The 14,311-nt window shown below is 42.3% G+C and overlaps 1 protein-coding gene across 3 annotated transcripts in view; it reads right to left on the bottom strand.

The window, feature by feature from the left end:
• The window catches only part of MCCC1 (methylcrotonyl-CoA carboxylase subunit 1), a 58,912-nt gene extending 51,710 nt beyond the window's left edge, over positions 1–7,202 (bottom strand). Inside the window, exons 1-3 of one of the 3 annotated variants that reach the window (XM_069472871.1) lie at positions 7,012–7,185; positions 3,731–3,777; positions 2,156–2,292 (exon numbers count right to left, since the gene is read on the bottom strand). In XM_069472871.1, coding sequence (XP_069328972.1) covers positions 2,156–2,292; positions 3,731–3,777; positions 7,012–7,100 — 273 coding nt within the window. In that variant the 5' untranslated portion in view covers positions 7,101–7,185. Of the gene's footprint in view, positions 1–2,155; positions 2,293–3,730; positions 3,778–7,011 lie in introns of all 3 variants that reach the window. The other 2 variants (XM_069472873.1, XM_069472874.1) reach the window with 2 other exon arrangements.
• Positions 7,203–14,311: the final 7,109 nt, after the last annotated feature.

Here is a 14,311-nt window from a genome sequence, read left to right as displayed (position 1 = left end):
CTGGAAAGACTCCAATCAGATTTAGGGACATGGATCTTAGTAGTGAAGTTAGCAGCAATAATGTCAAAATGGAAGAGTGAGGACATAAGGTCAATAGGAGTGGGCCGGGCGCAGTGGCTCACGTCTGTAATCATAACATTCTGGGAAGCTGAGGCGGGTGGATCCTTTGAGCTCAGGAGTTCGAGACCAGCCTGAGCAAGAGCGAGACCCCGTCTCTACTAAAAATAGAAAGAAATTATACAGACAACTAAAAATATACAGAAAAAAATTAGCCAGCCATGGTGGTACATGCCTGTAGTCCCAGCTACTCAGGAGACTGAGGCAGGAGGATTGCTTTGAGCCCAGGAGTTTGAGGTTGCTATGAGCTAGGCTGACGCCATGGCACTCTAGCCTGGGCAACAGAGTCTCACGGATTGTGTAAGACAAAAAAAAAAACAGGAGTGGGCTGAGAAAGGATTGGCGGTAGCGAAGAGGAAAGAGCAGGGCAAATGATGCTTAAATTAGCAATAAATGGGAAAAGAAAGAGAGTGGTAAGTGGGGACAGGAGATGTGGGGCTGTAATAGTTATGAAGATGGAGACACTACACCATATTTAAATGCTTTTAGGAAAGATCCAGTAGAGAGTAAAGACAGTAAAAATGGAAGATGCCTTTTTTTGAGATAAGAATTTATTATCTTTATTTTTTATTAATATTTTAATTGACAAATCATAATTGTATACATTTATGGGGTATAATGTGATGTTGTGATACATGTATACAATGTGGAATGATTAAATCAAGCTAATTAACATACCTACCACCTTGCTTACCTATCATTTTTTATGGTGAGACATTTGAATTTTATTGTCTTAGCTATTTGGGGATCATTCTTAAAAAGGCAAGAAGAGAAGGAATCCAGAGCACTGGCCTTGGATGAGAAGAGAATTGATGTAGGTGTAGATAGGTCAGCAGATTCTGTGGCAGGAAGTTTACTTCTATTTTCTCTGTGAAATCAAGATCATCTACTGAGAATAGGTGGTTAGAGGGAGAATTAGAGGTTGGAACAAAGCAAAATAAGTTTGAAATAGTCACAGAATGAGACTATGAAATAGCACAGAATGAGAAAGAGTGCAGCTAGAGAACCACATGGGCCAGCTGTGCAGAGATGAAAGCCCAGGTGAAGCTGGTCACCATGAATTCACCCTGCTGCAGGCAGAGTGAAGGCCAAAGGCTGAATTTACCCATGCTGGGGTTGTCTAGTGGATAACAGCTAGCAAAAACTGATAATATTTACAATCTCAGGGGAGTTGGGACTTTTTAGTTATAATTTTACAGATAAATCAAGGCTCAGAAAAATAAAGTGACTTATCTAAGATCATTTGGGCAGTGAATGGTAGTTGATAAAAATAGAGCCTTGATATTTCTCCTGGTATATCAGGGATCTGGACACGAGCTACTCAAAGTGTGGTCTGTGGATTAGCTACATTCTACAAACTGTTTTAACCAATCCCCCATGAGAAAAGGATCTTGCCTGTAAATCAGTTTTACCACTAAGCACACTGTTTAGTTCAACTGCTATTATATTTGGAAAATTTCCTCAAAAAGAATTATTGGTAAACAGTTTGAACTTACTACTTAAACCCTGTTAACACTAACAAATATCAACTGTCATTATAAAGAACTAAAATATTGACACATGTGGAAGTTAAAGCAACTCCATCTAAGATGCTGATCTGCCATGCTGACTTCTGATTAACCCCTGTTCTGGGAATGCCTCTAAGATCTCTACTTTACCATAAATTGTGCCCTTAGATGAGAATAACCCTGCCCACAAATCCTGTCCTTAAGCAGATTCACATAGCATTCTTGCCCTTCCCCAAGGCACTGACTTCAATTATCCTACACATTCCTTCCCTATGGTATATAAGCCCTGCGTCTGGGGGGTAACAGCATGGGTGTCCACCGTCTCATCTTGTCATCACTCAAGACATGCCTTGTGTTCCTAAGTTCCAATTAAATGTTTCTTTCTGAGAAACTGGACATGTTGGCCTCTTTCCTCGGCCTTTGGGGGTAGGTTTGCATAGACCTGCCCACAGTAAACAGTAACAGTAAACACAGTAGACAGATAAGCATGATCACTTACAAGACTTGGCTTCCAGTTTTTAACAACATACCATATTTACGTGCATGGAATTCCTGTCAGCCTCACTATAAACCGCCACAGACTGTATACCCATTTTTTTGGCTGTTTGCATCACCCTGCAGGCAATTTCTCCTCTGTTTGCAATGAGGACCTTGGTAATGCTTCTTCCTGTTTAAAACACCATGGAAATCATATACAAACATTACTAGGAAGCAAAGAATGAGAATGTGAATATGATACTAACCAGCTGATAAGAATTTGTTTTGGTAAAATCAGCATAACAGAGCCTAAAATGACCAGTTTAGCTAATTTTTTTTTTTTGAGACAGAGTCTCACTGTGTCACCCAGGGAGGGTGCAGTGGCACCATCGTAGCTCACTGCAACCTAAACTCCTGGACTCAAACAATCTTCCCATCTTGGCTTCCCAGAGTGCCAGGATTACAGGCCCACTTTGGCTAATATAAAACTGTGCATTTCTTTTCATTGAAATTCCAGATACCCTTAACATAAAATCTTAAATTACTCAGCTTTAGTGACTTAAAATAAATTAAAAGATTATTTCTTATGCCAAGGATCAAATTATAATAGCTTAAAAAATCATCACAGTTAATAACAACTAATCTTTAATAAGTACTTTCTATACCCCAAGGTCCTGTGCTAAAGATTCAACCTGGACTTAAATTCTCACAATAATCCCAGTGAAATAGATATTATCATTATCTCAGTTTTAAAGATGAAGAAGCAAAGGCTGAAAGAAATACTTTCAGGAAGTTATACAGACAAAAAAAGTGATGGATCCCAGATTTGAACCCAGGTCTACTTCACTCCAGAATTTGAGCTCTTGGTCACTCTGCTCCACTGCCTCCATCCCTGTGTACACAGAGAAGTGTGGTTCTCTCACAATATAAATGACTACTGCGCCAGTCTACCGGCATCACTGCCATAGTAACATGCTATTGCATTAACATACATTAAAAATGCACTTCTATGATCACACACAAAATAAATGTTCTTTGATAGTTTATAATAAAGTTATTTCTTCTCAAAAAATAAGGTTTCATATAATTTAAAACAGTGCTTTTCAATGAGGATCTACAGAGCCCAAGAATTGTCACAGTTCACAGGGGCGCTGGGATGAAGTATGTGCATGTGTGGGTGGGAGGAGGGAAGCAGGGTAGCCAGAGGGTTACACTCAGTCAACTGGAAGGTCTACTTTTATTGCACTTTTATATGTTTAATAGCTAGGAATTCCATGTAAAATTCTATTTGAAAAAAAAGTCCTGCTACTTAAACGAACTTTTGAAAGCACTGATTTAGACCATCATAGTTATTTTTTTCGAATCCAATACACTAAGAGGGTCAAACGGAAACAGCAACAGGAATATAGAATGTTTTCCAATATTACCTTCTATATTTTAGACTCAATAGCAAGAGAAATTTTATATAAGAGGTGAAAACCATGACTTAATACTAAGAAAATTATCACGAAAATTCAAAATTTATGAGAACTAATTCTATTATGCACAGATTAAGATGTTAAATATTTCCCTGCCTTAGTTCACAATATGAAGCAAAAACCAAATAGTACAACAAAGTCTGTCAGTACCTGTGGTTGTTGCATACTTCATGGTTCTTTGCATCCAAGCCCATCTCCTATAAAATAAATCCAAATGGAATAAAAACTGAACAGAATATTTAAGACCGGTCACTGTTCTTTCAAAAGAATTTAAATTTCTTAAAACTTGAAACTTTAAGCCTAATAACAAAAAGTAGGCCTACTAAGAAAGTGACTTAGGAAGACCTTCTGGAAGAAAACTAATCTACAAATCAGGAGCAAGGGTTCTGGCAGTTTTCCCCTGGCACTACCTGTCCTTGAAGGAGTCACCTAACCCGTTTGCTTCAGAGGCTGGCATGTGGCCACAGAGTTGGAGACGATTAAAAAACCAAAGTACTTCAAGATAATCTAGTTCAGCATTTTTCAAACTTTTTTGACTACAACTTACAATAAAAACTACCCACTATACACACAATTAAAACAGAAGTTTCATGAAAGATGACTCACCTTGTATTTTGATACTTTCTGTTCTATTTTATTAAATAAAATATGCTGGTCACTCTACAGTTTGAAAAATACTAATTGAATTCAACCCTCTGATAAGACAGGTTTGAAAATTAAGACCAGAGAAGTAAAGGGAAGGAAGCTGAACAAGGGCAGCAGAAAGAATGCTGGTCATGGGGCCAAAAGAACTGAGTTCTCATCTGAGTCCCTCCAACGACCAGCTTGCCCTGGGTCAAGCCATTTTACATAAGAGTTTCTCAACCTTTTTCTCATTATTACCCTCCTAATGAGAAAACTTACATAAATAAAATTTTATTCCATGTAGGAAGGGATAGGTAGGGCTGAGCTTTGGAAGGCTACAAACCATGACAGCATCTAAGATTTTCTGGCTCTCCCAAAAACCAATTTTCACCCTTGTAGGGGCAACATCATCCCAGTTGAAGATGTGAACTTCATATGTTGGGCTTTAGTGTTCTCACATAAGAGAAGAGACTATAAGAGGTGATCTTGAAGATACCCCTCAGTTTTAAAAGTATACAATTCTATTTCAAGTCCTTGTATTAATATTAAAAGAAAATGGAGAAATAAAGAGGCAAAATGACTTGTTTGAAGTGTCTTAACTAGGTAGAAATCCATGAAGATCCTCTATCCCAACAATGTTCTAACAGGTATTGGCCTATTCCATTTTTTCACAATTATCTAAGTTAGAACTTAGAACAATGGCTTAACCAACATGATTAGGAAGTTGCTTCCCTATATCAGTCTATTCTCATGTCTATAATTCTACCACTAGAGAGTCTTTTCTCTGAGTTACTAGAGAATCATGACATATGAAATCTTCTGTACTGATGAGGTTTTTAATTCTATAAGCCATTAATAACTCTAACACTTTTCAGGATGACATATACTTGAGCATAGTTCTACTGGCAATAGCTAACCTTTGAGAGGGAAGAGAAAAAAGTGGGTTTGCGGTAGTATCCTGAAGAGCCCTGGGAACCTAAGAAAAGAAAAATCAGGAGAAAGAAAAGGATGCAGTGGCTCACACCTGTAATCCTAGCATTTTGGGAGGCTGAGGTGGGAGGACTACTTGAGGCTAGGAGTTCAAGACCAGCCCTGGTAATAGCAAGACCCAATCGCTACAAAAATAGAAATATTAGGTAGGTATAGTAGTGTGTGCCTGTAGTTCCAGCTACTGGCAAAGCTGAGGCAGGAGGATCACTTGTGCCCAGGAGTTGGAGGTTGCTGTGAGCTATGATGATGACACTGTACTCTAGCTCTGGCAAGAGAATGACATTTCATCTCAGAAGAAGAAGAAGAAAAAAAAAAAAAAAAAAAAGAACAAGAACACTAACATTACCTTTCGCCAACTTCCTTATTTTGCTCTGGGGCTAATCCTATAATTAAGTAACTGAAAATCCAAGGCATCTACAGTAACTTGTGGAAAATAAAAGCAAATGAAAAAGTTAATCTAAATGGTGGAGTCTTCAAAGGCTGCATTTATGGATTGGTTCATATGTACCAGATTCAGTTTAAACCTCTTTCCATGTGTTAATTCATTTAATTTGCAAAACCCAATGTGTTAGTATTATCTCTTCTAGATACTAGTATCATCACCTCCTCTTAGGTGAGGAAATTGAAGCAGAGATATCAAGTAACTTAGCCAAAGTCACACACCTGGTGAGTAGCTAAGCTGAGACCTCAGCCTTCTGATTGCAGAGCCTGTACCCTTGAGCACCAAGCTATACTGTCTTTTCAGAATGATGGACGATGATAATGATGAGGAAGCAAAAGAAGACAAAAAAGGAAACTATCTACAAGCCTGAAAGTGTTTTTACTGCCAAAGTTATTGTCAGAGCTCAAAATTTGAAACAGATCTGGAGTCAGTCACCTTATAGCTTTGTTCAAACTTGGGTACAAGACAAGAGCTTTTTTTTTTTTTTGAGACAGTCTCACTCTGTTGCCCGGGCTAGAGTGCCGTGGTGTCAGCCTAGCTCACAGCAACCTCAAACTTTTGGGCTCAAACAATCCTACTGCCTCAGCCTCCCGAGTAGCTGGACTACAGGCATGCGCCACCATGCCTGGCTAATTTTTTCTATATACATATTTTAGTTGTCCAGCTAATTTCTTTCAATTTTTAGTAGAGATGGGGTCTGGCCATCTTGCTCAGGCTGGTCTCGAACTCCTGAGCTCAAAGGATCTACCCCCCCTCGGCCTCCCAGAGTGCTAGGATTACAGGCGTGAGCCACCGCCCGGCCCTAAGACAAGAGCTTTTGACAAAACAACTTCCGAGCCCCCTGGAAGGCACATTTGCTCTTGATACTTGACATTCTAACAAAGAACTCCAGGAGTCTCTCTGAACTGGACATCTGATGGGCGATAGCTGAACTGAAATGGACTTTGAAGGCATCCTGGCCCCATTTCTTATTAGTTGCATAAAGCTGGCTAAGTCGTTGATCTCTTTGGGCTTCATCAGAACCGGGTTATAACAACGCTCCCCACACAAGGAATGCTGCAAAAGCACAATGTAAAGAGTTAAGAGCTGTACAAACGCCCACAGGAACTTGGAAGACGGCAGGCCCAGCTCCACCTCTCTGCAAATGGAAAAACGGAAGCCAATGGCGGGCTGAAGGGTGGATGTGGGGAGGAGGGAAGAAAGGCAAGGGCTGGGTGTGTGGATGGCTCCCTCTCGATGCCGGGACTGACAGCAGAATCCCGCTAAAGAAGCCGGGGTTCTCCCGTCCTGTCCCCGGCACCCGGATCCTCTGTCCCTCCGCCCCTCCCACCGCTCACATGGGTCCATTCGCCCCCACCCCAGCCCTTCCACCCACCTCGGCGGCAGCAGCAGCCCGGGGAGACGCTGCCACCGGTTCGCCTCCGCCGCCACCAGCAGCATCGACGCTGCAGAGGCCGCCACCATAGCCCCGGGACCCAGCCGCTCCGGCTCCCCTGCACAGCTGCCGCTGCGTCTTGCACCTTTCGCTCAGCTCCGTGAGCCTGGTGTCCTCCGCCGGCCACCATCCAAGTCAATCGCAACGGGCCTATCCTGTGTAGGGGGCGTCTCCGCTGAAACCAATCAAAGGACAGAGCCTGGCTCAGTGGCGTCGATTGGCCAGTCGGGCCGCGCCCGAGGCGGGGACGCGGGTGGTGGTCACCTCCTCCTCGGCCCCGTGGCGTGGTCTGTCCCGAGCCCCCGGCGCCCCTCGTTCCCGTCTGGGAGGCGGGCCGTGGGGAAAAGTCAAATGCGGGTGGAGGGCGAGACACAAATTCTTCAGTGTGCTCAAGGATAACTAAATAAAGAAGTAAGCTAAGATAAAAATCTTAAAGCCATCTGAGCCCATAAAAGGTGTTCTGATTGACTACTGGGCAAAAGAGGAAGTCAAAGCAAACTGCAGCATATGTAGAAAATACAAATACTAAAAACACCATATATAGATACTTCATGAGGAAAGCAGAAGGAAGAAATTAGTGAAGATAAAGGAAGAAATTAATGAATAAAGAAAACTAATATCAAAGGACTAATAAATTCAGTTCAAAAAAACTAATAAAATAGTTATCTAATCAAAATAAAGGGAGAAAAATGCACATTTGACACGATAAAAAACATTATAAGTGGGGGGAAAACACAGATACAGAAAACATTGTAGATTCGTAAGAGGCTAATTTTGCTCAACTTTAAGCAAACAAGCAAAAATCTAGTTGAGCTGGGAGGCTGAGACGGGATCGGCATCGCTCGAGCTCAGGAGTTAGAGTCTGGCTATTGCACTCTGGCTACTGCACTCCAGCCTGGGCGACAGAGTGAGATCCATTCTCAAAACAAACAAACAAAGCAGGAAAAAAAACAAAACAAAACAAAACAAAGGCCCAATTCTTACAAACAGAGCTGGGGAAGGCTGTGAAGAGAGGGTTCTCATGCTTGTGTGCCTGATAACAAAAAATACTTCTGTGACAGCATCTGTCCAGCAACTACCTGTCCAACCCTGGACTGACCTCAACCTTGTTATTGATCTTTGTAGCCAAGGATAATTATTTCAAAACAATTAAAATGCCATCCTCCTCATTTTTTTCCTTTAAAATCCTTCGTCTTCCTTTACCTCTCTGAATATGCGCATAGTTTACTATGACATGGTTATTCCCATTGCAATGCTCTATTACCAAATAAATATTCTTTTCTTTTAGAGAGCCTCTCTCTGTTATTTAGGTTGACACTATCCAAAAATACACCGGTTTTAAATGTTTTGTTTTGACATAACTTCACACTTACAGAAAAAGCTGCAAGAATATACTCTTCACCTTGAGTTCCCAAATGTTTGTATTAATATTTTATAATGTTTGCTTTATCTCTCTCTCCCTTCCTTTCTCTCTATATAGAGATAGATATAGATGTGTAGACACATACACAGTCACACATGCATACACTCACATTTTTTTTCTGCCCCATTTGAAAGCAAGTCGAAAACATCATGCCCTTTTTTACCCCTAACTACTTCAGTGTGTATTTCCTAAAACAAGTAGGTTCTCTTACCTGAAGAATAATTATCAAGATTTGGAAATTAACATTAATCAATACTATTATTTATTCTACAGATCTGATTTGAATTTCAACAGTTGTTCCAATAATCCCTTTTATAGCAAAAGAAACCCATATATCATGCATTACATTGCCTTTCATGTCCTTTAATCTGGAATGATTCCTCAGTTGTTCTTAGATTCTCCTGATACTGACATTTTTTAAGAATACAGGCCAGTTGTTTGGTAAAATATCCCTCAATTTGGGTTTGATCTCTGTTGTACAAGTAAAGCTGCATAAACTTATTTGTATTGCTTTAATGTTATCTTGCTGACAAGGAATAGAACCTCAAGTCTGCTTATGGCTAAAGCTGGCATTTTCAAGGAAATTAGGGTAGCTTAAGTTTTGGTTACATGGCTATGGGTGGTTGGCCTAGGGGTATATACAAACTGTGGCCTCCAATTTTATTTTTAACAGGTTCATATGATATTTCCTCCTGATTAGATTTGGGTTATGCCTTTTAGGCAGGAATAACATGGAAGTGATGTGGTACTCTCCTTGGTACATCATAGCAGGAGGTACACAATGTCAGTCTGTCCCATGACTGGTGAGGTTAACTTCATCACTTGATTAAGGTGGTGTCTGCCAGATTTCTTCACTATCAATAAGTATTTTTTAACATTCTAGATGATTTTTATCTCTGAGAGGTAGAATTATGCTTGCTTCTCCACCACTCCTTCTCTCTATTACTTTCTAACAATGTTCTGTACTTTGAGAAGTTCTATAAGAAACAGACATGACTTTAATGATAAACATGTTTAAATCTGATTGAAAAAAATATGGGAGGAAGAGGAAGAAGTGGAGGTACAGAGATGGAAGCTGGTGTGCTGTCCTTTCTGTAACTCTCCCCACTGATCCTATTTAGAGCAGGCATGATTATTTCCAATTTCTTAGGCAATGGCGATTATATTGACACATCGTCCTCTCAGTTGCTCCAATAGAAGTGAAGAGCAGTCCCAGTAGCCTCTTGGGTGCCCATTAGGTATATCTGTGTTAAAACTAGGGCACAAAGGGATGACCCACTATAGTTTTGAAGGACTTTGACATGCTTTTTAATGGTGACAAAGATGATTACATATGTATTACATCAGGACTATTATTTGCCTGTGCATCTGTGGGCAAATTAGATGAAAGTTCCTTTTCCTCTTGGAATAGGCAGACTCTGAACAGGACACACAGCATGGTAAGTGGAATATGAGGCTGGATTTCAGCTTCCACAAATCTCCTCAACTGGGAACCCTAGTGCAGTGCACAACATGCACAACTGTATGCAGCAGCCCTGTTATGTTACCTCACAGGGTCATTGTGAAGATTAAATAAGTTATGTAAGACGACCTTTGAAAACTAAAGTACTACATGTATGTTAGTTATTCTTAGGAAAGTTATTCTTAGTCCAGGAGGGCTATAAATTCAGAATTTGCATTCAAAAAGGGTCTCAAATTTAGACCGTCTCGAAATGAAGTCATCCATATAGTCCTAGCAATCCTCCTGCCTCAGCCTCCCAGAGTAGCTGGGACTACAGGCGTGCACCACCACTTTGCTGAGAGTTGGCCATTATTTCTTCTAGGCTTCTAAGAGCCATCCCATAGTGAGCATGTCCATTCCCTGGAGTCCTTGCTAGGTCTTAAATATCATGTTCCAAGAATCTACCCTCAAAGCAGTGAATTCTTGCTTATCCAGACTTACGTTCTGGTCCCTTTGATCAAACACCTTCTAAATCCAACCCCAGGAGTCACCTGGCTCCTACCTATACATGCTAGCTGAGTCTTGCAGTCTTTTTTTGTGTACGGTCTCTTCCCCGTTATTGGGCCCAGCATGTCTTCAGCTGGGATTTAACCCTAGGTCTCAGCCTGGCAAGGAGAAGCGGAGATGAGGCAACTCCTAAGGAGTCACCTCTTGCCTTGTGAGAGAGAAGCTTCAGAACATCTCCCAGGCAGCTGAAGTGCTAGCACTTGGTAGGGAAGGCTGGGCTGCCTCTGAAATCCCAAAGATTCTGGGCTTTTGCATAGTCAAACATCCCCAATTGCATCCATCTAGATATCCCTATCCCATGGTCCAGGATCCCAGGTTTTCCCCACCAGGGCCTTGTTCTTAACATACCAGACCTGGGTATGCAAATGCCTAGGCTGGACGTTCAAATGTTTCTGAAGCTCTGTAGACTTACAGTTAGATTTTTTTGCCTGCTGCTCAATACTGTGTCTGTCTTTCCACTATGGAAGATAATGACTGTTTTGTAAGCTACCACTGAGGCTCTCCTACTCTCATACTTAGTGATTAACTGCTTCGTAACAGCCCTCGGTTTCTCATTATCCTTCTGCAGGGCCATCAACACAACTTAACTGTAACTATCCCACTCTGCTGTCTTTGTAGGCATCATGCCCCCATATTGTTCAAATGCTTGCAAAATCACACCTGTCACAGCATTCTCCTCCAAAAGGATATTATCTCAGGTCACCACCAATGATCTTGTTTTGTTTTGTTTGTTTTGTTAAGACAGGGTCTCGCTCTGTCACATGGGCTAGAGTGCAGTGGCGTCGTCACAGCTTACTGTGACCTCAAACTCCTGGGCTCGAGCAATTGTCCTGACTCTGCTTCCTGAGTAGCTGGAACTACAGGCACAAGCCACCATGCCGAGCTAATTTTTCTAATTTTTGTATAGAAGTGTTCTCACTCTTGCTCTGGCTGGTCTCCAACTCCTGGCCTCAAGTAATCCTCCCACCTCAGCCTCCCAAAGTGTTAGGATTATAGGTGTGAGCCGCTGCACCCAGCCTTCAGTACCATTTATGTGGACTTGGAAGTCTTGGACTTTCAAGAAAAGGATGCCAAGACGAGATTAAACATGCACGAATTTTATTAGGGGAAAGCATGTGGGAGAAAATGGAGAGGGAGCCAGAAAAGGATGGAGAGTTTTCAGCCTGTGATGTAAGTCTGAACCTGGATGGAGGGGAGGGGCACAGGAGGCTGGGTGGAAGAGCTTCTGTGTGCAGTCTGAGGAAGAGTCTGGCTGTTGGAGAGTCCTGGAACCAAAGTCAGCTGTCAGATGAGTACAGTGTGTCCCAGGAACGGCTCTACGTTAGTATTCCTGCCATGCTCAGTCATTGCCTGGGAGCTGCCTATGGAAGATGCTTGTGGCTTTGATGCAAAAGTGGCAATAGCTTTCAAAGTGCAGCAGTGGGGGCCCTCGGTCAATGACAGACATATCCTGTCCTTGGAGGTCTGCCAGGCACATTCTCATGGCCATCACAGACTGGAACATGGAGAGTAGATGCCACTTCCTTATGCTGTCTCCGCTTACCCATCATAAAACTTATGTGACAGTTGGGAAACAGAAAATAAACAAATAAATAAGATCCTTTCAGTTGGTCATTGAGTGCATGACAAAAGTGAACAGGACAGTGAGATAAAGAGGGCCTGGGTGTGTGGGGTGGGTTTACTTTAGGTAGGGAGCCCAAGGAGGCCTGTCTGCATTGTGCCTGAGTGAACAGGAATGAAACATAAGGTCTGGGGAAGAGCAGGGCCAAAGCCCTGCGGAGGTTACAGTGGAGGCCGGGAGCAAGTTGGCGAGGTTTGCACGTGGTGAACCAAGGGGAGAGAAGTAGGACCTGCGAGTAGGAGGGAGCTGAGGGCCAGAGCAGGCAGGTCCTTGAAGGCCACAGTGGAAGCCATTGAAAGGGGTTATACCAGAAGGGTGATGTGATCTGACCTGTGTTTTAAAGAGTGGACACCAGAAGAGAGGACTGATACAGCAGCCTGAGAGAGAGATGATGGTGGCTTTGACTGGGGTGGTGGTGTTTGCGGCAGTGAGAAGTGATTGGATTCCAGCTATATTTTAAAGGCAATACTGACAGACTTGCTGATGGATTGAGTACAGAAGGTGAGAGAAAGAGAAGGATCAGCGATGTCGCCAAGGTTTTTGGAATCAAAACAAGAGGATTTTGTTAGTGTAGGTAGGAAAGTAAGATGTGAGCAGAGGAAGTCTGGAACGGGCAGTGTGAGCAAATGGGGTGCTGAGTAAGAGAACATACTGTAACAGCAACAAGATAAGGGTGACCCAAGTGTCACAGAACATTAGTGTAAGAAAATTGAGACGTGAGCAGAGAAAATACGAAAGCAAGCAACATAAACAAATGGGATGCTGCGTGAGAGGACATACTGTAACAACAAGATAAGGGTAGCTGCAAGTGTCATATGAAACATAACAGAAACAACACAGGGCACATCACACAACGTTGCAGTTTGCCCCCTCCCCCACAGTGGGCTTTGGGCACCACGACACAGCTGGGCCTGACCGTATAAGGTGAAAAACTGCCCCCGCCGGACAGCAGGAAGGAGATAACATCCCCATTGGTCAAGAAAAAGGAGAAGTGACAACATCATGGAGGAGGAGAGGCCAGACAGGAAAGAAAAGGAGAAACCCAAAGAGACCCCAGTGCCGCATCTATTGGGACGTGTGCCCGCTCCTACCCCCTTTGGAGTGTGCTGATGCTGCTGATAACACAGAAACCCCACGGCGCAGTCTGCTGGGATGTGTGCCTGCTCTAACCCCTTTAAGAGTGAACTTTCACTTTAATAAACTTTACTGCTTGCTGCTTCAAAATTGTCTCTTGCTTTTATCCTTGGATCAGGAGAAGACAAGGACCAAGGAGTTCAACAGCTGGTAACGCCCTTGAGATGAGATGAAAGAGGAGATTTGAGGGTCTGGAGGGTGAGGACTGGGGACTGAGACTTTATTTTCAATTGGTTAGGTTTGAGATCTGTCTCCTACACTTCCATGTGGATCATCAAGGGAGAGGACTTTGAAAAAAGATGGCTAAGGAGAGAACTTTGGGGAAAATCTACGTTTTGGTTTTCCCCAAAGCATGTGCAATTTTACATGTCAACTTGGCTAGGCTATAATACTCAGTGATGTTTTCTCTTTTTTCCCTTTAGTTTTTAAAAATAGAGATGGAGGTCTCACCATGTTGCTGATCTTAAACTCCTAAGCTCAAGTGATCCTCCCACCTTGGCCTCCCAAGTTGCTGGGATTATAGGCATAAGCCACCACGCTCGGCCAATACTCAGTTATTTAGTCAAATGCTAGTCTAGGTGTTGCTATGAAGATATTTTGTAGTTGTGGTTAGTATCTATAATCAGTTGACTTTGAATAAATGAGATTCCCTTTGATAAGGTAGGTAGGCCTTATCAAATCAGTTGAAGGCTTTAGAGCAAAACCTGAGGTTTTACAGAGAAGTAATTCTGCCTCAAAACTGCAGTATTAATTCCTCCCTGAGATTCCCAACTTCATTATATATATATAAATATATGTGTGTGTATGTGTGTGTGTGTATTTCTCTGGAGAACCCTGACTGATTATCTATATTAAGGGAATTGGAGGAAAGCAGACGAGCCAGCAAAGGACAAAGAGGAGGGACGAGTGGTAGGAAGCAGAGACTTTGGAGTGGGATGGATCAGAAAACTCTGACGAGAGAGTTTCAAGGAAATCTTGGGAGAATTCATGGAAGCCAGGAGATCCTGCTGCCTTGAAAGGTTCTATTGCTAATCTTGTGCTCAGGCCTAAAACC

The sequence above is a fragment of the Eulemur rufifrons genome, chromosome 7, assembly GCF_041146395.1.
Source record: "Eulemur rufifrons isolate Redbay chromosome 7, OSU_ERuf_1, whole genome shotgun sequence".
In the NCBI taxonomy this organism is placed as follows: domain Eukaryota; kingdom Metazoa; phylum Chordata; class Mammalia; order Primates; family Lemuridae; genus Eulemur; species Eulemur rufifrons.
This window is presented reverse-complemented; position numbering and strand designations above follow the sequence as displayed.